We start from the raw sequence: 27,877 nt of genomic DNA, 5'->3' as shown, positions 1-27,877 counted from the left end.
TGACACTAGGTGTGACTAATGAAGTCGATTGTGGTGTCTGCTCTTGCCCTTTATGTTCAGCAGGCACGCAGACACTGACTCACACTCGGCAGAGCACTGCAGCTTTCTGGCCATGGAGCTGCTGGAGCTCACTGTCTTTTGCCATTAAAACCTACTATTCATACTGTGCAAATAAAAGACCATGCCGACTCAGAAGCTTTTATTTGCCAAGTGACTCAGAGCGCGCAAGCAGTTTGCCCTGATGTTACAATTCAATTTAGTATTGCAATAATACACAAATATTACATACAGTATGAGGACTGTAGCAACATGTCTGCTGCAAAGGAATGAGTGGACGTTAATTCCACACTGGAAAGTAAACGGAAAGCACAACGTTTTGTCTGTGGATTGTTCTTAAGATTCGACATTCCAATATGTGTACACTATAAACATGAGGATCTGCCACTTTCGTTTAAGTAAATCTCCCATATACAGACATTGTGTTGAACTATACATAGAAACATACAGAAGGCAACTGCACACACATGCATGCAGACTAGAAGGATTTCACAAGCTCTAGCATGACAAGTCTGTATAGCTGTAGGAAAAACACTGTCAATTGAACGGCTCTTTCCTTTGATAGATTGTCAGGGTGAAGCTAAAACATGCAGTAGACAGGGTAAGATGATCAGTAGCAATAGGCTTAGCCTTTCTGGTGGTTCATTTAATACACAGTGCACTGAGAGCTGGTCAGTCACAGCCTGTGGTCTTAGATGCTGTATTAACTTTCTCACACCTGCATTTATCAGCTTTTGATTGCTTTCCAAACCACGCTTTGATAGAAGGTGAGAGCACATTTGTGATATTTGCTCGGTAGATCTGGATTGTAATATCTTGATGCACGTCAAAACGTTTATGTCTGATGGCACTGATCTTCTTTTTGCCACATGGAGCTCCAGGTTGTTCTCTAGACATCAATCTGCCACTATGTCAGCTTCTTCACAGCACAGATTCCTGTGTTAAACAGTCTCATAGCTTTTAAATTTGCAGAAAAATCAGAAGAATATCATTTATCCATGTTACCAATCTCACACCATGGCTTTGCTGTTGTGAGCAAATGTTTTGTACTAAGAAGGTCTGTCTGACCACTGTATCTTTAAGAATAAGGTGAACTCTGAGTTGTGCAAAAGAGAGTGAGGGAGTTCTTCATTTTTGTGATGTTTTAAACATTTGTTATATGAAAGCGCATGATCAAGTGTGCAGATGTTATGCTATATTAAATATTAATAAAAGAAAACAGAAAAACAGTGTAAAGGAAACTATTTTCAGAAGCTGCTGTGTCCTTAGAGGATTGTGATGAGCTGGAGCCTTAACCAGCAGGTACTGTACAGGTCTCAAGGCAGAACATTACCCTTAACAGGATGCCAGTCCATCACGGGGCATAGACACATGGAGAGCAATTACAGTATCTAGGCTGTCATTGCATCTGAGAGAAACCCATGTAGTTGCATGAACTTTCAGAATATTCAAACAATATACGCAAGGTTCCTCAGACCTGAATCGACCCAGGGATTGTCTGCCACACCACCATGTCACTTTGAGGAGACCTACTGTATAAGCTTAAACCAGTCAAATATGTTGACAGCTTTTACAGAGCACTGTGGTTTGTCCTCAGCCTCCTAAGACAACATCACTGTGCAGTCCAGCCCTGCTTTCTAAGCCCTAACCATTAGCGCAATAATTTAGAATAGGCCAGAACTGTTTATGTTGCAAAAAACTGTCCTACAGTAACTGTGGGTCCTTTTTTTCTAGGTGATTTCTCTTGTTTTTCTCATTTCTCTGACTGATCTGATCTAGTGTGATGGCCATACGAGAAACTGGTTTAGTTTAACCTCCCCCCCCAGAAGCAGGGTGCTTTGCTGTCAGTCAGCACTTCATTAATAATGTGTTTGCTGTAGTGGCTTTACAGCAAAATTCAGTCTGTCTTCCCCTACTTGGTCACACAGCCTGCTGGTTTGTGCATCTTGGTTTCAAGGGAGACCTCAGTAAGAGTAGCAATGCATGACCTGCAGCCATGTACAAAGAAGGTACTTCACATAAAACTTGGTAATGAAGCCATCTGTAACATTCAAGTTATGATTAATCTTTTTTGCAGGAATAAATGTTTAGTACTATGAAGATTTAATTTAAAAACATTAGTAAACACCTCTTCATTTTAGCATTACTGTGCTAAGGGCATTGAAACACAGGAACAGCTGTAAACTGTAATATAACACAAAGAGATCTGATATACTTGCACTCTAAAAGTGTTCTGTTTTTTTTTCTTTTAATAAATTGAAATGACATTAGGATCTTGCTTTTTTATTTATTCTTTTATTTAATACTGCAGAGTTTTTCATCCCGCAGAGTTTTTCATCCAGGAAAAAGTGAATATAATTAGCAGCTAATTCTTCAAAACGCAGAAGAAGAATATAGTCTTTATTGATAGATTTTAATTTGGCATCCTCTTTTTTGTAGAACATGCTGTAATCCTGCTTGGCACTTAAAGAAGGGAAGAATTTTTTACCTTTCTAAGCCTATCCAACTGTAGTGTACCTTGTGTGTGTGAGGCGTTCCTTGGCCTGTGGTGTTTGTCAGCATTTCAGCTCAGCAGCAGGATGATCGCAGAACTTCAGGAAGTTGTGTCTGGCTGTGCTTTGCATTATCCCTTTGGCAGTGAGCTGAGCAGCAATCACAAATAAGCAGCAGATTGCCCAGAGGGTGAACGGTACAGGCATTCAACCCCATCTATTGATTCTTATGGTGTACTTAATCAGGATTTGTAGCCTAAACCCACCTGTGTCTCAAGTAACCCTTGGAAAGCTGCACCGAATTTGGGATGATTTCCACAACATGCCCTGGCTTGGGGCCACCCCTGTTGTGCTGTGCTCTTCTTACCACAGTCCCACTGGGGGGTTGGAGGGGGTGTGGCAGAACTTCCTACTTCCCCGTCAGCCCACATGGGAGGCGGAGCGCCATTGTGAGACAGACTGACAGGCGCTGCTGGACTCGAGCGGCCGAAGGAGCGAGAGAGATGGGTTTCACGGTCGATGATGTTTTTCCACTGGTGCAAACGGTGGGAAGAAATCCCTGTGTTGGAATTATGGCAGAAATAATCTGGCACCAAAATGACGGTCCATTCCCAATTTAAACTCTTCCCACGTCCAGGGAAATCCTTCATGACCTACGAGCAGGGCCTGCCAGGAAGCTATAGTCATCATTGCACTCGGTATGTGCTGTTGTAGGTATTAATTTCTGGATCTGAAAGCACCTGTAACAACTGCAGGTTCTTTCTTTATCAGAATGACATGCAAATAAGAGCTCCTTCTACTGCTGCTTAATGCCAAGAGGGTACAATGATGCAATTTTTAAAAAGTGACAGCTCTTGTTTTTTTTGGGAAGTCACTCAGTTGTGTAGCTTACCAAGCAATAATTTGATTTTCAGAGACACTGACTCTGCGAACGTACGCCAAAAAATCAGTTACCTCTAGCTGTCATTTGGGTTTCTCTAGGTTTTTTTTTATTCCAGGCAAATACAACTTGAGGATTTGCTTGTCTCTTCCTTTTTAATTTAATTCATGTACTTCTGTCAGCTACAAAAAAGATGTTTGTTTAGCAGGACCTTGTCGTGACATTGTGGAAAAATAGAAGTCAGAAGCTTTCATCTTCTTCCTTTTGAAGATTTTGATTAAGCACCTTCCCAGAGGAAGAATTTTAATAGCTTCTGCTATTTATATGGTTCCTCCCAATCGCTTGAAATCTAACACATTTGATGAGGGCAGGAGAGGAAGTCATCATGTCCATTAGCCCCCTGTCTATGGCAACAAGGACCTGAACTCTTCTGAAACTTGTTGTCATCCTATTTCCACCTTCTGAGAGCACCTTTCACCCACTTTCACTTGGGACGCCATGATGGAGTCAGCCAAATGGTCTACTTGTGCCAAGAGGATCATCCTGTTGTTATCTTGGATTTAAAGCTTGACCTCTCAGACATGTTTAAAGGAAAGATTAAACTGCGATGAGACTTAAATCTGTGTTCTAATCTACAGTCATTAAAGATGTCCAGAACAGCTGTAGCTGCTGTATTTCACATGGCCACAGGAATGTAGGTGATGGGTATCAAATGTCTGTACTCCATGGCACAAAAGGATTCAGTGAGATGTGGTTTTACAGAAATTAACAAAGAAGATTGTTTAGTTAGGCCAGAGTATTGGCCTGTCACGACAGTGAATTCAAAGAATCTCTCGTCAGTCATTGTGATGTGCTTGTGGTGCTGTGGGATCCTGTGCTGAATAAAAAGACAAACTGATAGACACGCAAGTACACAATTGGTAAGACAAATCAAGACCATGAGCGGTACATGTAAATGAGGTGGAGACAGGGTGTAGCCCAGGAGAAAAGAGTGATCAGACTGATATCGCCAGTTTGCAGTCAGTTTTTCAAGGCAGAGCTTGGTAATCTCAGATCAGTGCTCTACTAATATATCCATCCATCAGAAAGCTGCTTATTCCTGAGAGGGATCATGGTGACCCAGCACCTATCCCCAGTGCACAGGGTGCAAGGCAGGAGTACACCCTGGAATGGACCCCCGTCAGGGCAGGACACACCCATGTGCACAAGCACACAGGGACACTTTAAGAACACCAGTAAACCTAGCCAGAATGTCTCAGGGAAAACCTGTACCAACATGTTCACAACACACAGGCTCCACACAGAATGTGCCCCAGTCTGGAATCATACTCAGGACTTATTAGGCATCAGCACTTACTGTCACACCATTAGTGCCACCTGCTACTAACACAAATTAACTCCTGTCATACAAATAACTGAATAATTTTCTGTCATTCAGAATTTACTTTTAGGCCTGTGATTTTACCATATGTGAATGGGTTAGAGACTTTTTGAATTAGGTTTGTTTTTTTTGCTGGTCTCTTTCTCTTTTTTTTCCTCCATTGCTTTTGGTGTTCTAGATTAGTGACTCTTTGATTTGGAAGCTTATTTCCTACCTGTTTATGTTTTATAATGTTTTTTTTCCAGAAGTATTTCTAAATGTAACTGGCTTGACATCCCAGCTAAGCGTTTTAAGGGCCATTTTATTAAATGTCCCTTGGAGCAGGAGAGGTGTCTGAGTGTGTGCAGGGGATTTGAGGACACACTTCCTGGCCAGGGAAGGGATAATCATCCTCTTTTTTGTGTGTGTTTCTGTCACTGGAGCATCTTCTGGCCAGTCTTATAGAGGGAGATTCTGAAAGACTTCAACACTTCTGCCTGGCAATCTGGGAAAAGTTTTGGAACTGCTGCCTCTTTAGACAGAAGGATTTTTGTTTATCAGTATTTTAAAGGTCAATAGACAGAATAAAAAATATTTTAAAAGGTGATTAAGGGGAAGATTTATAGTTTGAAAGAGCTGTGCCGTATATTGGATGTTAAGTCGAATGGCCACAGTAGGTTATAATTATATATATAATTATTGGTGTTGTGATTCTGGGATAGTTCATGTTGCCTACCATCTCAGTATACATCCATCCATTATCTTTATATCTGCTTTCTGTAATATACTGCATTAAGGGAATACAGTAACTGTATGACAGGCACATTTAAACTTTATCCAAATACTGCAGATATTCTTCATACTGAAAAATATATAATTTTCTCATCCTTTGTTTTAAAGCTAAAAAAGGTTCCTCTAACAGTGATACAGAGAGATTATAGACAGCAGTGAGACAATAGACTGCCTCATTATTTAGTGTTAAGGGTTTATTTAATGAAGAGGCAGGGAGAATCCTAATTTTGAAAATTAAAAAAGTAGAGTTCCCTTGCTTATACATGTCTCAAGTTGGTCTGGTTAAAACTACCAAACTTAATTAAAAAATGTATAAAAAAGAACTAGAAATAAATAAAATGAGCTCCCCCTTCTCCCATGTCGAATAGCTGTTTAAGCCAGGGCTCTCAGTGTGAGTAGTGGAGATGAGCACTTTGGTTCTCAGGATCACTGTGGATCTTCTTACAGGTAACCAGGCCCCACAGGTGGAGAGGGCTAGCAGGTGTCTAGACTCCACAGGTAACCAGGCCCCACAGGTGGAGAGGGCTAGCAGGTGTCTAGACTCCACAGGTGGAGAGAGCTAGCAGGTGTCTAGACTCCACAGGTAACCAGGCCCCACAGGTGGAGAGGGCTAGCAGGTGTTTAGCCTCCGCAGGGTGAGGGCCCATGGGTGACGAGGGCTTAGTGCAGGAGTTCCCAATCCTGGTTGTAAGGACCTCCACACTTGTTGATTTCCATTGCAGCTGAGTTCTTCACTGAAATGCTCTGTTAGAACCACTGCGAGTGTTTTGTTTTCTGGTCAGAAGGTTAAAGATTTCATGTTACTTAAGAAAGGCAGAAGTTGAAATGCAACCACTTCTTACACGTTCAGGAACCAAGACAAAATTTTCCAATTAAAATAATGAATAGGTCTGTTTTGTGTTTGATTTGAATGTTCGGGGGAAACAAAAAAATAGCAGGTACTGTCCGTGTCCCCAGAACCAGGACTGGAAAGGCCTGCCCTACAGCATGTGGACACTGCTTTGCCCTGAACTCATTTGGTAGAGGTGAGTGCGTGCTCTAATTTAACTGTGTGTTTCTAGCCAGCTGAGGTGTCTTCTCATGAAAGGCTCTGACAGATTAGGATCAGCAGTGCGCCGGGGTTTCAGGATAGCGGGTTCAGAACAGGACAGAGGGCCCCCCAGCGTCAGTGGTGACTAATGGCTGTGACAGAGCCAGGAACTGGGACCCCCAGCCTGGAAAGACGCAAGAACATAGGAGGGCTGAGCCCAGGGAGAGATGAAAAATACAGATGTGCACTGAACAACCTAATTATTGAGTCATTTTCTTCTGCATGTCTTGGAGGGCAAAGCAAAGCCATTCTTAGTCAGGGTCATTAAAGAATAAGTACTCAAAGTCCTCTCGTTTCTGCCCTTCAGATTCCATCATCTGTTTTACCGACCTTAAAAAGGAAGGTGGGTTAGTATTGTCTGTTAGTGAAATTGCTTTAATAAAACATTTTAATTTACTTTGTGATTAAGTCTAGATAGATACATATGTTATGGAGGAATGTTGCATTTAAAAGATTTTTGTTTACTCTTCACACACGCTTTAGTGATGGGTTTTGGGAGATTGTTTCAATAAAGCAGTGGGGATATGTGTGTTAGTGAATTAATGCGTCAGTTGATGATACTTCACTATTGGTTTTACAACAAACTAAACATCATTGTCCTGTTCTGTTGCCTGACTAAATTAATCCTCGACCTATTTTGTAAGACAGGTGTGGAAAGTCACAGTGTTTCTTGTTTCACCACTACAAGCCCTTATCTGATAACAAGTCAAAACAGAAATCTGGCTCAGTGCCTCTTTATGCTTCCTGTTGATGTTCCCTGCTACAGTTTTGGGGTCACGGTGTCTGGCAGGCCTGCACTGTGAAACCCCTTTGAGAAAGAAAATGAGTTCGAGAGGAGGAGAGAAAAGGAGAAATGGAGGAAGAGAGAGCTGTCTCTCCAGTGCCCTGGCAGGCTGCCCCCGAGGTTAGGAGTTCAGAGAGGAGTAAGCATTAGCAGGGAGGCTGTTTCACAAACATCCCTATATGGAGTGAGAGGAACAGGTGATCTTGCACAAACAGGAATAGAAGTGCCTGAAGCAAGACACATCTTGAATCGGAGCTGTTTCTGTGTCATTCTCACTGCCACCAAGCCGAGGAGGGATTGTAAGACAAACGGTATGACTTGAGAGTACTGAGAAAGTGCAGGGAGTCTAGATCTCCCCTCACAAACTGAAAGGGCACACTATGAAGCCTGAATTTTGAAGCGGACAGTGTTTTTTACCTAAAAAATTACAGGTGCATTATTAATCTTCTCAGTCATGAAGTGACTTTAAATAAACCCTCTAGTTTATAGTTTAGATCTTTACAGTTACTTGTTCTGCCATTTATGCATGCGAGGGGGTCAAAGATAAATTAATTTTTTTGATCATGCAGTTGGCAGACATGGAAGTAGGTCAGCTGAGGAGGCTTCGGTGCACCTGACGGTCTTTTCCTTCCGTATCTCAGTGTTTAGTTGGTTTCAGTACGAAGAGCAACAGTGATGAGGATGCAGAAACAGCAGTGATCATCCCTACACCAGTCGTCCATCACACACTCTGTTCATCCATGACTGATATTTACAGATCAGTTGCGGAGATTTGTTTTCTGGATTCAGATGTGCAGGATTCGTGCTCTCAACTCTATGAAATGAAACCGTTCAATAAATTATTGACACTTATGACACAGGTCCCTGGTTTGGGGGGATTCAAAAGGTGCTGTTTGAAATGCAGGAGTGGACTGTGGGCCTCCTTGAGGATTAGAGTGCCGTGTTTATGGGGTCCAACAGGGCACAGTGCTTGCACTGGGGTGGTCACCATTCCCTAGAATTATTCATTGACTGGCTGGTGAATAAAGGAGGTGGGTGACTGCAGGTTTCCACTGTTATTGTGAAGAAAGCAAATAGAAACCAGACAGGTGTGAGCCCTCCTCTGAGAAGGGGCTTGTCTTAGTCTCCCCTTTTCCATGAATGCAGATCTTCCTTCTTGCTGTTCTTGTCTGTTCTTTTGATGTTTTGTTTTGGGCTTTCCTGTTCATTCAGTGTACTTTATCACGTACCTAAATCCTGTTGCCTGGTTGTCCGTATATAGGCACTTGTCCTAGTTTCTCTTGTGCCGTACCTTGAAGTAGAGCACTGTTAACTGCAGTGCCCCACCTGTACAGACAGTTCCAGGAGTTAAACTGCAGCTGTGCGTCCGCGCTGCACACCTTTACCGAGAGGAACCTGAGTCGAAAAGGTTGCCACCTGCTGGAGAAACATCATAACTGTGCTGTGGTTTGCACATACCTGCAAAGTTCTTGAACTGGATTATCCAAGGACGGTATGTTGTGTGTATGGGTATGTGTTATATCCAGTAGTAAGTTAATATACAGCCTGCACCAGAGAAGGAAAAGGAACAGGTGCTCTTAATCATCTGATTTGGCAGGAAAGGCTCCTTAAAACTCCCAATGCACAGTGCCTGTATGCGACTTGATTAACAAGAAAGCAAAACTTAATTAGCCTGCAGATAAGCGATTGATCAGGATAAAAGAGGTCCAGAAGTCTGGCCAGTAAGTGTGTCTCTGCTCTAATTTTACTTCTGGCTTTTTGATGTCTTCCTCTTCCCTGATGGGATCTGATCTTCTGCTTAGACCAGAATTCCACAGAGCTGGTACTGCAGACATCCTGATATAGTTAAACATATTTTGCTTTTATATGGGGAGATGCTGCAATTCAGCCTTTCAGCATAATTGATAGTAGACTGATTTTTAGATGGAAGAATTTTATACAGTCCTGTATTTGATTGATATCTGAAACTGGTCCAAGACCAGTCCATTTTCAAAATGTGAAGGAATATTTATACAGTATATTCATGTGTGTTAGAATATGCAATCAATAAGTGGCACTTAAAAAAACATATTACATTTCCTCTGGAATCTGTGTGAATTGGTTACAGGTGTTTCTATTTGTTACTACCTCTAAAACATTAAAAAATAACATAGATGGGGGTAAAGTTCTGGTCAGACCTCTTTCCCAGCACGTCTCTCAAGGTTTGTGTATTTTATCTGTGATACTGGAAGTAGGGCAGCTGTTTCTGATGCTGAGGCAGAACAGTGGAGCTCTCCGTCAGGCTGTCAGTGCACTCTCTCTCATCCCCTTCTCTTTCATCTCCTTTCCTCCATCTCCTGCCTGCCCCCACCCCCCTCCCATTCCTGCTCTTTCTTGGCCTTGCTCTCTCGCTCTTTCTCCTGCACTGGGTCTTGTCCTCTCATTACTGCGCTGCAGCTGTGTCTCTCAGTCTGTCTGCTGTCAGTCCCTGGCACACCAAGGCCAGGGCCACGCCAAACAGCACGCCATCCTTCTTCTGCCTTCTGTCCCACTGGCATCGCACTTGTTTGGATACTTCTCAGTACTCCTGTAAATGAATGTGAATTTATACAGAATAGACTGAAGAATCCCAAAAGGCGCACAGTTTTTAATCCTGTCTGTAGACCATCCAATGGAATTCAGTTCCTGTGGGTTTCACTCCCTTAGTTTGGACAGGGGATGTATTTGCATGGGCTCACTGAAAGCACCGAGATCTGCACGCTAGACATGAACGATTTTTCAGCAGACTACTTTCTACAGACCACTTGCTGTATTGAATCACTCTTTGTCAGCTGCCTTGGGTGGCTAAGAGCACTGGACACCTGCTCAGGCATTCCTGCGTCTGGCCCAACTGCGACATCTGTCAAAAATAGCTTACAACGTATGGATGCAACCTTAAAATAAAATTTTCATATTTGTAGATACATTAGAGTAATTAAAGTACAAATTTAAAGGCAACCCAATATCAAAATAAGGGTCTTAATTTATAATTACAGTTTCAAGTACTTGTGGGAGTATGGTATGAGCTGTCCAGCCATGTGGTTGAAGCCAATACTTTGTCTTTATTCAAGGAACAGCTGGATGAGATCCTCTGATCAATTAACTAGTAGCTTCAGTACCAAATGGGAGAGAGAGACTGAATGGCCTTTCTTATTGTTACTAAATGCTACAATTCACATGTATGCGAAAGGTTTAAATCCAAGCAAAATTCAAAGGCTCTGGAATGACAATATGGTTCATTAAAACCATCGTTTCCCAGCTGCAGTCCACCCCAGAATGACACTGCTGTGAAAGAGGTGTGGCTGCAGCTATTTTTAGATCTACAGATACTACAGTATAAGACATTACAATATAACATCCATGCTGCAGTGCTGGGCAGAACAGCGTTGTAAGTACTGCTTCTGCCTGCGTGTTGCATCTATTGGCATCTGGTCATCCCAGCCCTGGGTGCAGACTTGCTGCCCCTAACTAATGGCAGGGAGGCTGGCTGGCAGCTGGCAAGGTATAGCCTTGGTTAAGCCTCGGAGGGGTACACAGTAATACAAATGCAGAAGCTGGTTCAATCCAATTAAGGTTGCAGTGTGTTGTGTGCAACAACATGCATGAATTCAACCCGTTTTTTTGCTCAGTCTCTGTCCATTTGTTACTGTAGTACAACACTATAAAGACGAAGTGTATAAAGGGGTAGAGTGCCTAGAGAGGGCATTGATGTATTGGCTGAGAGATGAGTATAAATGCTTTGCCCTACCAGCCTCACACTCCAAGAGCACCTCTGTTGGGCTGATGCATTAGAATCAATTAGGCTTCACTGTTCATGCTGAGTATCTACTCCGGTCTGAAGAGGAAAAATGAATTGCTGGTGTTTCAAAATGACAGTTATTAATTTGCTCTTTTGCCAGAGTCCTTATGCTAAAAAAACAAAGTCTAGGTGGGGTTGTGGAGCAGACGCAGGTGTGAAATCATTTTAGGCACCCACTTAGGCAGCGGTTTAAGTATTTTGTTCATAATAGCCGCATGAACATGGAAGAACGTGTGTGTGTGTGTGTGTGTGTGTGTGTGTGTGTGTGTGTGTGTGGGGGGGGGGTCACCAAATAGTTAGCATCTTAGAAATGCAGACTCCTTGTCAAAATGTATTCAGGAGAGAATGCTGGTTTTCCAAACTGTCCCTGAGGGGTTTTTCACTTTGCTTGACCCCAGATTGCCAGGCTGTTTTTCACCCCCCCAGAACTCTAGGCTTTCCAATACGGTCGTCTCCAGGGGAGCTGGAGTCTGATCGCGCCGCAGGCTGCTCGCTTGCCTTTGCGTACTGTGACTTTTCACACCTGACATTATTGTGACGTGACCTGCGAGGGATGTTCATCAGTGGCAGCGCAGAGATAAATCTGAGGCGCTGGAGTCTGTTCCCATGCGCAGGGCGAGGTGACCTTTATGTTGTGCGGTGACCGCGAGGGAGAGCTAACCGCCACCAGTGTCATCAATCACCAGGCTTTACCGCAGAGGAGGTCACGCATTTTTGGGGAGGAAAACTGGAGCTTATCCTTTGCATGCCTTTCCCTCTAATTCAGAATTTAAATGAGGCACAGTGCCGTCTGTGCTGGCTTCACCCTGGACCATTTTCCAGTGTTTTTTTATCTGCAAACTTAGATGTCTGATTCAATATATCGAATTGCAGTATTGGAGCAATTAAAATCCTTATTTCTCTATTAAAATGTTTATATGATCAACAAAGCTTCAACAGCCTCTCTGCTGTCAGTGTATCCTGGTAGTATCGGTGTGTGACATTTTCTACCCCCTCTTTTTTAGCAGTAGCGTTGGCCACGTTTTAGCCTGAATGTCCTTTAATTATTTCATTTGATGGTTTAAAAAATAGCATGTGTGTGTACATTCCTTTTTAGCTCCTCCTCATGTGTTTGTTTATTTATGTGCAGAATAATTAGCTCCTGTCTCAAATACTCCATCCTCCGTGACGTACAGTGTTTGGCTTAAAAAAATCTTTAAAGTACATGATTTTGATTTACCAAAAAGAGGACAGTATCCCATTCTACTATTAAAAGGATGTCAGACTAAAATCAACACTGTAACATTAACTACTGTTCTCAGGTCCAACTTACAAAATTACACATAACATCCTATAAATACATCCTTTTGGGTTTCTTGCAGTTCTTTTCAGATAGCTTATCTAAGGATATTTAGAGGAATAGTAAAAATTATCTGCAATCTGTTGAGACCCAGAGAATAGATTTGGGTCTTTAATGTCATGTGTTTCCGTGCGTCTTAGATCCTTGACAAACACCTGTGACAAGATCAGCACAGAGGTGCGAGGAATCCAGATGATCCCTTTTTGAAGGCTGATCGTGTACGGGAGGCTGTCACTGATTACCTTTGCACAGCTGACACCGATGTGTCAGAGCACGGTGCGCAGTCTGTGATGTGTCACCCCGATCAGATTGAGATTCAGGGGCTCACAGACACGGGGGGACACATGCAAGCAGCCACACAGACTTGCACACAGCCTCCTCTCGGCCGTGGCTTGCTCTTCCCCAGGGCTAGTGGCTGTAGAGTCGTATTAGACTGAAAAGCCCTAAACTGCATGGCTAGTGATTAAGACACAGCTAGACAGCTGAAGTCACACCACAGGGAAACGGCTGCATCATCTTGTTTGCAAAACAAATCTTTAGTGTCTCTTCAGAGCAGGCCATTGCGGTAGAGGTGATCTATTGCTGAGTACTGCAGCTTTATTTATTTTTAAATGATTCTTTTTGTTTATTTTCTGAGTACCTGAATTTTTCATCTACAGGAATAGAGTTACTGTAGTTGAGCAGGAGAACATTATCCTTTTGCATTTTCCCCTAAAAGTGTATAGCCTTTAAAATGAATTAAATTTGAATAAAAGTCCTATTTTGCCCTTTCTATTCATAGTGTTAGAATGGTCCTACGAAGACAAGACAAATGCCAAGTGGGCATTTTATAATACCAAGGCAGTATTTACCCAACTGTCTCTGCTCACTGTGCACAGAAGACTCATCAGCCCCTCCAGGCTCAGCAGCTCTAACCCCAGGCCAGTTCTTAGCTGTGTTCATTGACCTGCTGACATTGCCTTGAAGAGGTCTCTGGCTAGGGATTGTGGGACGTCTTCATAGTATTTTTTTACCACAAGAGCGATTATATGTGTGTGCTCCTTGTAACCGTTGCATCCCCAGCTGTCCTTCCGCTGTCGGAGAGACTCTTACTACTGTTAGGGGTTTCAGCAAGCCGGAGCCTGTCCCAGAATCGCAGCCGCGAGGTGGGACTATGTCCTGGGACGAGATGCCAGTCCAGCGCAGGGCGCACGGACGAGCACACGGGGGGAGTGTTTAGAGGCATAGAGAATCCAGCTTGTCCTGTGTTCGAAAGGGGGTGTGAAACTGAAGCCCCCCAAGAAAGGCCCGAACCCAACCACATTCCACGGCCCCAAACCAGAACCGAACCCAGGACCCGGGGACTGACGCAGCTGCACTGACCTTCCTGCCCGCACGTCACCGGCACCCCATCTGTAGATCCAGAGGTGTAGCGCCCCGGGTGACAGAAATAAAAGGAACATATCTGGTAACTGGCACCACTGCCAGCCTTTTATTGTTGCCTTTGCGTTCTGTTTTTTTTAATCAAACTAAAGTGGTTTTGCTTCCTGCCTCTCACTAGGTAAATTCTTCCTTAAGATCTTTTTTTGCTCAGAATCTGTGCATCCCGGAGTAAACTCCCGTGTGGCTGTAACGAAAAAGGCGCTCCGTTTCCAAAAGAGTGAAGGCTGAGGCGTCTGGCTTGGAGGTCTCCGGTTTGAGTCTGGGACGCGCCTCCACCCAGCTGTGAGCAGAGGTGGTGATGCGCAGTTAGTAGGCCGCTGTCGTGGTCCGGGGGGGTCTTCTGGGTTTTGGGCAAAAGAGGAACTCAGGCGGTGACGTCAGTGACAGATACAGTACACTCACCCACATGGCACCAAGTCTGTTGGGAGGCACTTCAGAGAAAAGTCAAAAGAACGACAGCTCTGGCTCGTGCAAGTTCTTACTCTCCCCACACGCTGCCAGTCTTAGGCAATGGGCAGTCACAAATTGGGCAGGTGTAGTAAGGAAGAATTTGCGATTCTACATTTTTAGAGAACAAAAATTACAGCCTGATAAATACACTAAAAATATCTAAACATAAGCTCCTGTGGATTTCTTCGTCCCATTACACTCCACAGCAGTGACTGGCAGATCAAAACGCAAGCCGGCTCCATCGGCTATTTAGCCAGTCGCAGTGGTAATGCAGAAACACAAACAACATGTAGAGGGATCCAAGACAGGCTCTGCTCGTAAGTCTCCATCAGTGAACGAATTTGCATTGATGAATAATGCAGAAGAGTTATATTGGCTTGTTGGAGATACATCATCAACCTTCACTGCTCAAAAAGCAGCAAACAACCGGGATGCTTTATTCTATCAGTCTCATGTTAGAAAATGACTTCAAAGGTAACTTGCTGTGAGGTATTGCTATATTGAGGTGAATTGCTCTTTGTGCGTTCTGTCTCAAGCAGAAGGCAAACTGTGTTTTCAAATTTTCTCCTGGCTCTTCCCCACATATTTACGGTCAGGCTGACAGAAAAGAGCTTCTAGTGACTGACTTTGCGCTGACTTGCCCCTGAAATGACCAGTTGCACAAGGTCTTCAGCTCCAATGGAAAGACCGTGGACATTGGGTTTAACCAGAAATGTAATGCCTAGAGGAGCAACTTCAGTTGAAAAAGAATGCCGATTCCTGTTTTTTTTACTTAAAGGAGAACTGGTCCAATGTCCAACGAGACCAATGTAACAACAATTCCAGACAAGAGGAGACCATTCAAGACATTAATATTACTTAATGGGCTGATTAGATATAGGCATTTTATTTTTAAAAATGCAGAGGTAGACCTGAGAAAAAAATAAAAGACAAGTATGAAGATATAGATTGTGTATCATAATCAAGCACAATCGTGGCTGTGTGAAATCTGGGCAAAAAAAAGCTTAGGATACTGTCGGATATTTTGCAAACAAAGTGAGCTCATGCTCTGCATTGACTACAGTGAGGTAGTACTATGCAGAAGCCCCAGAAAGACACATTTAAATCTGCAAACCTGCACAGTTTTAAATAGAAAAATTCAAGTTCACCTCCTGCTATTGTCAAGTCACATTCAAGGTGACTGCGAAGCAAACCCTGGAGGAACAGCCAAGGCACTGGTCTACATAAAAATGTCCTGCTTTGCTATAGGAAAGTTAGCACACCTCTAAGGTCAGAAAAAACATTTTTCAACAATTTTATCTGCATGGATTCAATAGTTTTTGGGATTAATATGAACATACTATAGTAACCATATTAACATCTACAGCAGAATTACCACCATTGTAACTGGGTCCCAAACTAAACAAGGCTTTGCCTGGTCAGCACTGGGATGGAAGAACAGGATTTTGTTGTAAATTGCATGGTGGCCCAGTAGGTGGTGCTCTTCCATCCAGTTTAGTATTTCCATAGCAGTGCTCTAGGAGGTGTCATCCTTTGAATAAACATTTCAAGTGAGATCCTAACTACTTAGTCATTAAAGATGATGCAGCACTGGTTACAAGGGTAGGTTAGCAGGTTAGCTAGGGTGTCTTGGATAAATTGCACTCCGAGACTGCACAGTCTAGGCTCCATCAATATCCCCTTTAATTCACTTTCTAATCTATCACCCTGCAAGTGTGCAACTAGCTTTCAGCACCACGGACAGCAAATGAAATCCAGCTGCCTAATCTGGTTGCACTTTCCTCGAATAGACTGTATAGATCACCCAATCTGATCACGATGTGAGTGCTGGTGGAGAAATGGACACAGGCTGGAAACCAAGGTACATATCCATCAGGCTCTTTCATGTGAAGTGCGGATGACATTATTTGTATGGTAAAGGGACAGATTGGATTTAGAAACTTAGCAGTTGAAACAGAAATGCAATTAGGCAGCTGAATTGTATCCAGTGTCACTAATGTGAGTTGTCCTACTTGGACATAAGAGATTTTATAAATGAGAAAGCTATTTGGTCCATCTGGCTTATTTGGTTGCTAGTCGATTATCAGTTCAGCTGTAGATTTCATCCAGCTGTTACCTGAACCTGAAAGATCCCAGAGAATCATGTTTGACACCATGGCCGGGCAGTCTGTTACAGACCCCACAATCCTTTGTTTGCAGAGGTACAGTACCTCCTGATTTAAGTTCTACTCCGGTTCTGGTTTATTGATTCGGTGGCAGCAAAGGAGTCCTGTGGGTTGACTGCAAATACCTTCCACAATTTTAAATACAGCCATCATGTCCCTGTGTGTTTTTGAATAGAAGCTTTTGACGTTATTTATTTAAAATGTGTAATGGGTCAGGCCCAAGTCTGAAGTAGGGCTTCAATGGTAAGTATAGGGGGCAGCTGAAAGAGTGAGGTATTCAGCCTGTGTGTAAGAAGGAAGCAGTTCAAAAGCTTGTTCCCAGTGCCATTAATTTTTGATCACTCCATCTTCCTCCTTCGTCATTTGTGTTGAGTCAGAGTTTGGAATAGAGTCAATTGCAACCTCTAAAAAAAGTGGGGGAAGATGTGTCTCTCCTGCATGTCAGCACATGCGTTAAGACTCCTTTTTCAAAGTGTGGTGTAATTTGTTCACTCTTCTTGGCTTGTTGGCGGAGGTTAATTCTTTGGCCATGTGAAATATTGCCAACCCCCCTGAGTTGAGGAGTGCTGGCTCAGCTGCCTGTCCGTCTGCGGTGGCAGGTAATTTATCTGCTCCAGCGGTCACCCACACGCCGGCCCTGTGCTCTTATCACACATTGCTACATTTTTTAGATTAGCACAGCTTGGTGCTGGGCATTCTTTCAAGGAACGGTTTCTAAGAAGATCTGCTTTAAACCTGTTGCACTTCGTGTCTGTTTATGTAGTAAAGCATGCAGTTGTTTCATTATATTTATTTATGCATTTGTTTAAAATGCAGGCTTAAAGGATCAGGAGATGAGGAAATGAGAAAAGCAGCACACCTTACTAGGAATTTCATTTGTTCTCAGAAATTAGTTTAAGCTGCATTGGGCTGCATTGCACATACAGTTCTGTATCTCTTCTGATTGATTTTGAGTAACTTCTATGAAAACCTTTGGCTTTGAAACTGCTAGTCTTTCCCGTGAAATTACTTTGTGTGGAATTATTGTACTACATAAAATAATTGCTCTAGTGAACTTTATTGATGAAGGTTTGGTGCCATTATTTGTTTTTCACCTTACAGCCATAAATATTCTGCAAATCACTGTATCAGTCTGCCACCCTCCTCATTGCTTTGTGGTTGCTCTTCATTCCTGTTCAGTGTTGGAGCAAGAGTGTGCAGTGAGTGACATTCTTGAGAACTGACTGTTGGATCAGAATCAGAATCATTCATCTGTCTGAGGGAAAACAGCAGTGGGTCCTTCTGCTGGTCTTCCATCACAGCTAACATATCTAGGCTATTTCTAGGAAACACAGCCCTTAATCCACAGATATTTCTGCAAGTGTGGAAATACACCACAAGCACAGACTCAACCAGTCGTGTTTGGACTTCTGGCCCGAATCAGTTGTAAATGCCTTTAGTTGATTGTGCTCATTTAGCTTGCTTAAAACTAAGGAGTAAGAAATAGTCTAAACACACAAATAGTCAATATAGCCTATTGATGCAAATGAATTTAATAAATAATTTTTTCTTTTCCTTGTGTTTAGCCACAATACAAACGATTTACTGCAGCTGTTTTCGAACAAATTTAGGAATGTACACTAATAGCAAAGTGTATTGAGGTACAGATGACAATCTAAAAAGGATGAAGAGTACCCTGCCATTTCCTGACGTGCCTGATATTTTACCCAGCCGCTGGGCCTGTATGAAATTCTGGTTCCTGGATGAAGGGAAGGTATCTATCTGAAGTGGGGTTTGTTTTCTTAGGTCTTCCATGGGAATAAAGTGTTTTTGTTTTGCTTTTGAAGTTGAGGGTGTTTTGTAACTTTTCTCACCTGTTTTTTTAAATACAGCTCAGCAGTGATTTCATAGTGAATACTGAGAATAGAGGTTAATGGTTAACGGTTTATGTGTTCAGCCCTATCAGCCATGCTAAAAGGTTTGTGTTTGATTCACAACATCAATTCCCTTTTGAAAGAGAGAAACTTTAGATAGTGGTGTCCTTTTAACTTCGACTTCACTTAACACGTTTTAAAAATACAAATGGTATGAGACTTCAATATGGAAAAAGATTTTTTACAGAAAATGCCTTTTCTTCGGTGCTACTGGACTGCATGATGGAGTTAGCAGTTGTAACAACAGCACTAACGATGTCTTTTAGCCAGGGGGCCAGCAACAATGGTGCTGCATTCTCTGCTTTGAATTAAGTGCCTGTGGAGCTTTAAATATAAATACTGGTTGTCTGTGTTAAACGAGTTAATTCAGTAGGACCTCTAGCTAATATGAATGTGCTTTCAAGTAAGAAGAGGTGTCACGCCACATACAAATAAGTATAGGACCTACTGTACAGAATTATGCTTGCTAAAAGGCTCAAAATGGTTAGATGTTGGATTATGTCTGTGGCTGTTCCTGTGTTTATGTTTATTGTCAATCTTTAATGTAACATGAATGTGGATTATAAAGGGCTACTGTATATTACCTACAGTGCACAACAACATACTGTTTAGTTTCTAGAACACGCACACGAAATTGCCTTGCAGGAAGCCTTTCAACATCTGTGCCAACATAAAATCAGAAGACAAAATCGGAGAGAACAGAGCTTGAAATGGACGAACTGGGTTCTTTTTTATTTTATTTTACAGTGCTTGAGGTAGGGAAGTTACCCACGTTTTCCCCTTTGTCCTTTTGCCCGAAGGGAATGTGACATGATTCTTTGCATTTTCTAAGAATTAGACAGCCAAGATCAGTCAGGTTGGTAGTTGACCTTGTTTGCAAACGTCAGTTTTTTGCAGTCCGTAAGCGGGAGGGTGGAAGGGTATGAATGAGTTGCATGTGCTCACAGAGGGGGGATAGGGTTCCTGGGACAGTGGCTTGTTTTTACTGTCATGGCTGCACTGTTGCTTGGCAGAAACGATTGCTGGCTTCAAAGCATGCATAGACAACGCGAGAGAAGCGGCCAGAGCAGCTGACGGCCGGTACTGTATATAAAATCGAACGATCCCACCTGTGCAGAAGAGGGTTATGACCGCAGGGAGCGTGCTTGCTGCCAGCGTGCTTCGGTCTGGCCCATCTGTCATCAGACGTTGTGCTCTGAAACAGGCAGACTGTGATTGTTGTGTGTTAAATCATGTGACCACTCTGCTTCATCGGTTGCTTCATCCAGCAGGGCTGAAGTCCATGTTAACCCCTACTCCCTTATTAGGCAGAAGGGGAGCTGACCACATGCACTGGTCAATTCACTGTCCAGGCAAAATCCGTTTTGATCATCGGTTACTGGGTTAGAGATTTTAGTTCTATTTCATGTGAGTTAAAGGGTACAGGAATCAGTGATGGACTCTTCTATCTGTCAGTATTTTTCTCTGGTAAAATGAAAAGTAGCAGCTTACTGTAATTCATCATGGATTCTGCATGTGAATACAGAATGCTGGTTAGCTTAAGTAGCTTAGACTTTTCTTTAACCCTCAGAAATGATCAGGGGGATTCTGCCAGGTTTATAGGAGTTCTGTGATAAAAATCATACAGCTTTGGAGTAATTGGCCACTCACTGTGGCATTTTCTTTCAAATTAGAGAAGTACCTTGTCTTCATATCATAAAGAAATTGTGATTTGCTTTGCAGTGATGAACTAAAATACGGGATTTGATCTTAGCCCTGTTCTAAATAACTGGTTGGAAATCATTAATTCTCCTTTTTAAAATGCCTTTAGCACAATGGATCCAAAGCTCCCCCAATATGCAGACATTTTTACTTTATGTAAACGACAGTCACCCCTGTGAGACAGTTGTCTAAATTTGTCATTTTTTATTGGAAAGTCAAGAACATGATTCCTGTTCTTCTGAGGGCTAAATTATAAACCAGTTCCAAATGTCCAGTGATGAGAATTCCTGGCTCAGCCTACTCGCTCTGATGTACAGTATATACAGTATGCTGTACAAATAACCAGCATACAGACAAATATACAGCAGTGGTTCTCAAACTGCTTCCCTTCCCAAAACAGCAATACAGTGGAAATTGTTTCCTCAACCCTTTCAAGCCATATTTTTCCGCACTCGTTGTGCCAAGATTGGAATGATTGTATCAATGAGTCGTGTTTGGACAATGATTCTTCTAGCTGATCCAGTGGCACTAACATTTCCGGGAGCTGCTCACGAGCCCTCTCTGGACAGCAAGGTGCCCTCTGAGCCCTGCAGGGGACCCTTTGGTGGGTTCCCGACTCTGTCTTCATGTCCCAGAAGAAAACCCCTGTCTGTACCCCCTCTTTCCTGCCATTTGTTGCCTCTTTCTTCCTTTTAAGTTGGAGGTCCCAGTTTCCAATGCCAATCTCAGGGAAGACTCCCCGATTTCACAAACCCTTCTCTCACACCCCCCTCACCCCCTTCCCCAGATCCCTTCGCTGAGTGACCGAGTAAGAGTTTGAGAACCTCTGGAACAGAACTGTTGGTTTAGATAATGAAATCGAGCTCTTGTTGTTGTCATTGACCGTTTGCCCCCCTATTCTCTCTCTCTCTCTCTCTCTCTCTCTCGATGTCTCTCTCTCTCTTTCTCCAGAATTGGTTTGTTTCACAAAGCCACTCATCCTTTTTTCCCTCTTTGTCAATTTATGATTTGATTAGCTGGCTGATTATTTTGTGTTTCTCCAGTCTTTCTCTCCTTAGGCTGCAAGTTGTGTTTTCTGCTTCTGTTTGCTTTGTTTTGTTGGTTGTTTGTCCGTTGTGGAGCGCTCTCTAACCTCAGTTCATTTTGTTATGGTATGACCAGTCCAGGATGACGCAGCCCCAGGTACACAGGAGTACATTATGTTGCGGCAGGATTCCATCCATTCAGCGGATATAAGGAAAAAAGAGTCTCCCTTTCGTGCTAAGTGTCACGAAATCTTCTGCTGCCCACTGAAGCAAGTCGTCCTCAAAGAGAGCGCAGAACCCGAAGGTTTGTTCGCAACAGATCTTGTTTTTGTCCCATTGATGCTTTACTGAATTTCCATCTGTTCTCCTGCCATCCTGTTGTGCGTGCCCCTCCTCTATGGTTTGCTCTGTCTGTTTTCCGGGGAATGCCAGGGGAGGATGCCCTCACGCTGCCCTGTGTATGCGCGTTCCCCTCGCTTGCCTGTTGACTGCTGTCTCCCCGGAGACAGGACCCTGACCATGTGACATGGGTTGCCAACGGTCCTAGACGCATGCGCTCGTGGAGCCAAAAAAAAACGGGGTCATAAAATGATGGTGCTGCTGGAACTAGTACAGAAAAATGCAAATTTGTTTTGTCTTTTGTATTTTAACTTGACAACGACTGTTTTTTTTTTTGGAATTTCCAATTCACGTCATTACATTGCCCTGCTGGCTGACTTGTGAAATGCTTGTGAATCTTACCCCAGTCCCCATTCCTTTCCCGCCCTGCCCACTCTGGTTTGGTTGAAATGGTGATGATGAGGATGTCTTGCTGAAAGAGACTATGGCACCTCCCCTGGCAGCTTTGACCTTTGACTTCTCCTCTCTTCCTCCTCCCTCACCTGCTCTCCTTTCCTTTCCTTTCCTTTCTTTTCCTTACCTTTCCTGGCTTTTGCACATGGCTCCTTGCCACATCCTGCTCACTGCAGCTTCTTCCTTTTGAAGCCTGGCTGGAATTGTGTTTGCCATGCACGCAGGGTTGCCTTGACCTGTTTCTCTTAAAGTAGATGCAGTACTGTGAGCCTTGCATGCCTCTCACAAAGAGAGATTGTGTCTGTCTATATTTCTTCATGCCTGTAGAGTGCTAAGTTTGCAATATCAAAAGTCCTTCTTTTACAGAGAACCAGACAGGTTTGTAAAATGAAAATGGATGAAATGGTTACTGTACAGGGCTCGAAGATAAGTGATTTGCTCTCTGCTTTCCCTTTAGAACACCTTCTCGATATTATAAGTTCCAATTTTCTTCTTTAAAAAAAAAAATGTTTGACATTGGCAAGTCTCGCTTCACAAATGATCTGCCCTGTTAGAATGTGTTAAGTGCTGGATAAGACAGAATGCTGGTATTTCTTTTTTCAATTCACGGTTCAGAACCAGAGTCAGTAACAAATTATTATGACAAACGGGATTAAATTATAACTCTCCCTATTTTATGTATTTTATCTATTTTCACTGTGCAGTGCGTAAGAAATGACATGATAGGCTAAATCTGCTTTAATGCTACAGGTGTGATACATGATTTGATTGGTCTACCCTCTAACAGTAAATATGAGCATCTGTGTAATGTCTTGTAAAGGCAGAACAGAACAGTGGCACAAATTATAAAATTATTTTAATAGTTTAATAGTATACTATTCTATTGGTATTCTAATAGTATAATAGATCATTAATTGCTGATCAAGTTTACCATACACTGTAGCAACAGCAGCACACATGATCTAAAACTTTGCTTTTCCTACCTCCAAATCGGCATGATAAATTAGATAAACATATGAGATTAATGACACTTTGTCAAATGACAGTATATGAATTGAAATGAGCAGAAGCAGCAGCAGATCTTATCTTGTGGTTAACACTTTTAAATGAGAGTTTCTGTTTTAAGCCTACCTGTCTGCATCAAGTATTTTAAAGCTGTACTTCAGAAATAACAGCTTTGAAAGAATGGTTAAAAGGGATACTAGTGGCAGGTCCTTGCTAGGCTTCGAGCCCTGCTCTGCATAGGTACTGCATTACTCTGGGTTTCACATTTTAAGGCACCAGGAGTAATAAACCTTGGAGATTTGTGGAAAGACTTCGAACAGCACCAGATCCAGTTAGTTCCAATGAAAAGGCAAAGAAATGACCTTTTCCAGCTGTAAGAGGGGGTTGTACATTTTGGCAGAATAGATTTACAACCCTAAGGACAAAAAAGCCTTAATGTCTTTTGTAGTTTTTGTGATTGTGCGATGTAAAATAATTTCTTAGGTATGAGAAACTTAATTTGCAATCATTTCTGAAGAAAGTTGTTTTTTGTGGTTTTAATGACAAAAAGACAAATTTTCTAAGACTTGGAAGAAAGGCTTCACTTACTCACTGTTGCAAAGCATTTGAGCAGCGCTGAAAAAGCAAAAATTTCCATCCTAAGGAAGTTCACCTTTTATCATTTTATACAGTCTTGCTCTTGCACAATCGTTCAGCAAGCTGAATATTCTCAACTTTAATATCCCTAATGACTCCCAAGTGTTGTTCAGCAAAATAAATAACCCGTCAACCCAGATAACCCGTGACATGCAATGTTTGTTGCTATTCATAAAAGCTTGAGTGCTGTGCCCCTAAAAGTGAGACACAGACAAGCACAAAGGAAATTCTCCAAAGAAGGTGATCTGCAAATTCTCCTGCAGAGGGGTGCAGTGGGGAGAAAGCCGCATTCAAAAGTAAGTCTTCGGTTTGCAGCCGGGGCTCTGCAGTCAGAGCTGAAACATGAGCCGCCTCGTCGAGCACTCAGCTGAGAAATCATGACATAAGACTGTGGCTGCTGGGAACCTGCCTCCCTGCACGGGGCACAAGATAAAACACCTCCCAGCCACTACCTCAACTCACCTACAGGGGCCACCCTTTACAGTACCTGTGACACTAATTCTTTCCAGCAGCCCCTCTGCATCCACCTGGTTCAGCCGAGAGCCGTGCGTGAATGAAGTAGCAGTCTCGCCTGCCCCGTGTGTTACCACGACGTCGTGCCAGGCAGGTGGCCCTGCATCACGAGAATTTAACTGGGCGGCAGCGGACAACTGCAGGTCAGACTGCAGCGTAGAAGCACACAGGAAAGAGTGTTTACATTGGCGACCCCCGCAGGACAATGAAGTGCTCCGTAGTCCTTCTGAAACATTTTAGACTTGCAGCTTTCCATCACCCGCAAACTGGCCTGTGACAGGAATGGCAGCAAACTGGCCTGTAGAGGTCTTTCGGCACTTCTGCTCAAGTGAGGCTTGAGTGATTCCCCACGGCAAGCTTTTCCTTTCTGAAACACTCCGCTGTCCCTTTCCCTGCTTTATGATGTTTCGGAGGAGGTCGGACTCATTAGGATAACGGGTCTTTGATGTCACGGGGGGCCGTGGATGGAGGCCGTCTCAATGTGGATGTTGACAAAAATGGAAAGAAGCAAACCTTCTGAGATCACAGCAGTGGAGATCAGGAGACCGGCTTCCCTGTTTTGTGTGCTGGGTAGTGCTCTTACTGCAGAATAATATTTTAGGATTTTGCCAGAAGGCAGCAACAACTGTGATTAGCTCTTTTTTTCAGGGACGTGGTGGGGGGGAAGAGGGACTACAGATCTATTATTCAGTTTTACTGCAGCTCCACTTCGACGTGACTGAATTTACAAAGGAAGGAGAGAATTCATTATGTAACGTAGTTATTCACTGAACATTAACATTTTAGAGGGGAGCATTATTTCAGTTGTACTACAACAACACAAAAATGCCTGAAGGCTTTTTTTCCCCCCAGAATATGTGTAAGAGTAATCTCTGTCAAGGACGGCATGTATGGATTCAGGCCCTATAGAAGAGCTAGCGAGACGCAGAGCCTGCTGTGTGGTTGCCATGGTAACTCCCCTCTCCCAATACCCACCCCCTGTGTAGGAGCTTGAGAAGATCCCTGCCCCTCCTACAACAAATTTACCAAACCATCGCTGCCTCCGTGCTTTACTTCCATTCATTTGTTTTATATGGTCAACACTGGTATCTCATTGTCGGGGTCATTGACGAACTGCAGCTTGCTGAGGGCAGGAGGGGGATGCTTCACACAAAGCACTGGCTGCCGTGCGGGGCGCAGTGCGCCGAGGGGCTGGCATCTGCACAAGGCGCCTGTGGACACGGCGCGATGGCGGCCCTGGCCGGCCGGACTGCGGCTCGGGAGCCACGAGGCACGCTGGGGCCACGGGCGAGGTGTCGCTGTCAAATCTGGGGGGGACTGATCTGACCGCACGTTAGAAATAATGTGACAAAATAAATCTTTGTGTTATTCAAACCCCAGCCATCGGACCAGAGGAGGGCCAGATGCACGACTTGCTAGCGGCTGTGTCTACACGTGCAAATCTACCCTCCTTACGGAGTGAAGGCAGCAATGCCATTTTCATTTTCGTCATCGAAACTCGACCCACCGAGTTCCCTTTGCCTCTTTCATGGATTACTTCCGCAGACAATTGCTAATTAGTCCAAAATTCGATGTATCTAATTAAGTCATGTTGTACTGTACTTTAGAAACAGGCACACCCATCAGTGTCCCAGTGGCAGTCTGCAGCAGCTGCACACGAGCAGTTACATTACTTGTACATTGTTGTGCCCTAAACTTTGAAGGCCTGCAGTGAAATCTGTGTACACTTAGTGTGATTACTTTTTCTTCAGAAAGCCTCGTAATGAAATTAGAATAAAAAATTGCTTGACGTGCTTTCTGTTTTTAAGAATGACTGTGTAAAAAAATTATAGACAGTATCTATCCCGGCTGTTGCTTTCCTGCAAAGCATATATAGCTGAAAAGGAAGTCAATTACTGTGCGGTATCAATATTTTTGTTCCCGGTGAGCATCTGTCAGATCTGAATCAGTTCAGATCCATTATATGTTTTTAAAGAGCTTCATTTAATCTGTTGTGTCATAAGATTTCCATTAGAATTATGAGACTGGGCCAGTAGAGATTTCATTGTTGAAATCATTGTTCCAGGCAAAATCAGAAGAGCTGCATTTTCTCACATATCAAAAATGCACGAGCTGATTAGGAATTCCTGGGGCCACCGTAGGTAACAAAGTATAGATTCTCCGGGCTTGCCTCTAAGGAAGCCCATGTGTTAACTATGGCCTCTGAGCTGCTACTGGTTACAGCAGCTAGGATGAGAACATAAAGGCTACAAATATATCTAGTAGTTAGTCAGCTGTTTGTTGAAAGAGCTTTAATTACATGGGCAAGGTAGCTTGTTCCACACTCCCACTACCCTTTGTGTAAAGAGGTGCCTCCTTTTCTTGGTTATAAATGCACTTCCATGGAGATGAAGCTGGTGTCCTCTGCTCATGGTTCACTGGGTATTCTGTACAAGCCCACTGGGTTGGCTTTGCCGGTACTTTTGAGGATATTTGGAATACCTGGATCAGGTTGCCTTGAATCTCTGTTCACGTTCCTTCAGCTTGTCAGTACTGAACATTCCCTCAAGTCCTGGAATGTATCTAGTGGCCCTTCTCTTGACCAAAATTTACATGCTATTCTAAACAAGGTCCTACTCATCCATTGTATGACTTTATCACAACGTCCCTTGATTTAAATTCTGTGATTGTTGCTACTGTAGTAAAAACTACAATTCAAAGAGTTTCTAATTAGGTGAGGTACAGTTGTTTTTTTTGCTGGACAGACTTGACCTAGCCTCTTGATGATGGAAGTGTAGTTGAGGGTAACACTTTCTTAAGAAGGCCAACTAATAAACAATCAATACATCTTGAGTGCATGGTTAATCGACTGTACAGTAGTTTTAATAAGTGATGTGCTTGTCACATCAGTCACAAAAGACTGTATCATAGGATTTTATTGTAAGGCGTGATAAATTAAATCCTGAGAGTATTAGATCTGCTTCTTGGGTGCGAGACAAACTGCTGTTGTTTTAATCTCAGACCAGCTGGATGAAGAATATGACAGGTTCATCATTTACAACTTCCTTAGATGAGATTTACCCTTTGCTTGTTATCTATCTTAGACAAGAATAATATACTACAATTCTTTTGCTGAGTAGTTGCCCCTGTCCAGGACAACTTAGGTTAGAATGTAAGCAGTACTTACTACTAACAGTAGTAAGTGGTACTGTTACTACTAACAGTAGTAAGTTACTTGCTAGAACAGTACTTGCTACTACTTACTGTAGCACTTACCTAATTAGAAAGTGTTGCAGGTATGAGTTTCCCATATATTGCTGTACACTTTTAGCTGTTTTTTGTTTGATTGACTCATTTTGAAGTTGTTTCCTCGGTGACGAGTCTCTTGCCTTTGATCTCCCAGAGGTATCTTTAACCCTGATGTTGCAGCTCCTGTTCAGAACTGGGCTCAGTGATCCCATCAGAGGTTTCTGTGTCTGGAGCTCATGACCTCTATCACTGCCTTATAGCTCACACCTGATTTTTGAGCCTTGGGACTTTCATGTCAACATGATTTCCTGGATGTACAAAATTAAGGGTAAAAAGTTACGCTGGCTGCTACAAAATGCGTCTTTAGTTCTTCCCTCTCCTCATCAATGCAGTCAGTATCTGCATTTTCTGACTGG

At 43.0% G+C, this 27,877-nt stretch overlaps 1 protein-coding gene across 4 annotated transcripts in view; it reads left to right on the top strand.

Annotated features, from left to right (window-relative positions):
• fgf13a (fibroblast growth factor 13a) overlaps positions 1-27,877 on the top strand; it is a 125,385-nt gene that overhangs the window by 41,398 nt on the left and 56,110 nt on the right. For 3 of the 4 annotated variants that reach the window (XM_088924732.1, XM_088924729.1, XM_088924730.1), the window contains one exon: positions 21,424-21,591. The exons of the other annotated variant lie outside the window; for it this stretch is intronic. In XM_088924732.1, the coding sequence (XP_088780858.1) occupies positions 21,462-21,591 (130 nt within the window). In that variant the 5' untranslated portion in view covers positions 21,424-21,461. The remainder of the gene's footprint in view (positions 1-21,423; positions 21,592-27,877) is intronic. 4 annotated transcript variants of the gene reach the window in all.

This window comes from Atractosteus spatula, chromosome 9 (genome assembly GCF_055471065.1).
Source record: "Atractosteus spatula isolate fAtrSpa1 chromosome 9, fAtrSpa1.hap1, whole genome shotgun sequence".
Lineage (NCBI taxonomy): Eukaryota > Metazoa > Chordata > Actinopteri > Semionotiformes > Lepisosteidae > Atractosteus > Atractosteus spatula.
This window is presented reverse-complemented; position numbering and strand designations above follow the sequence as displayed.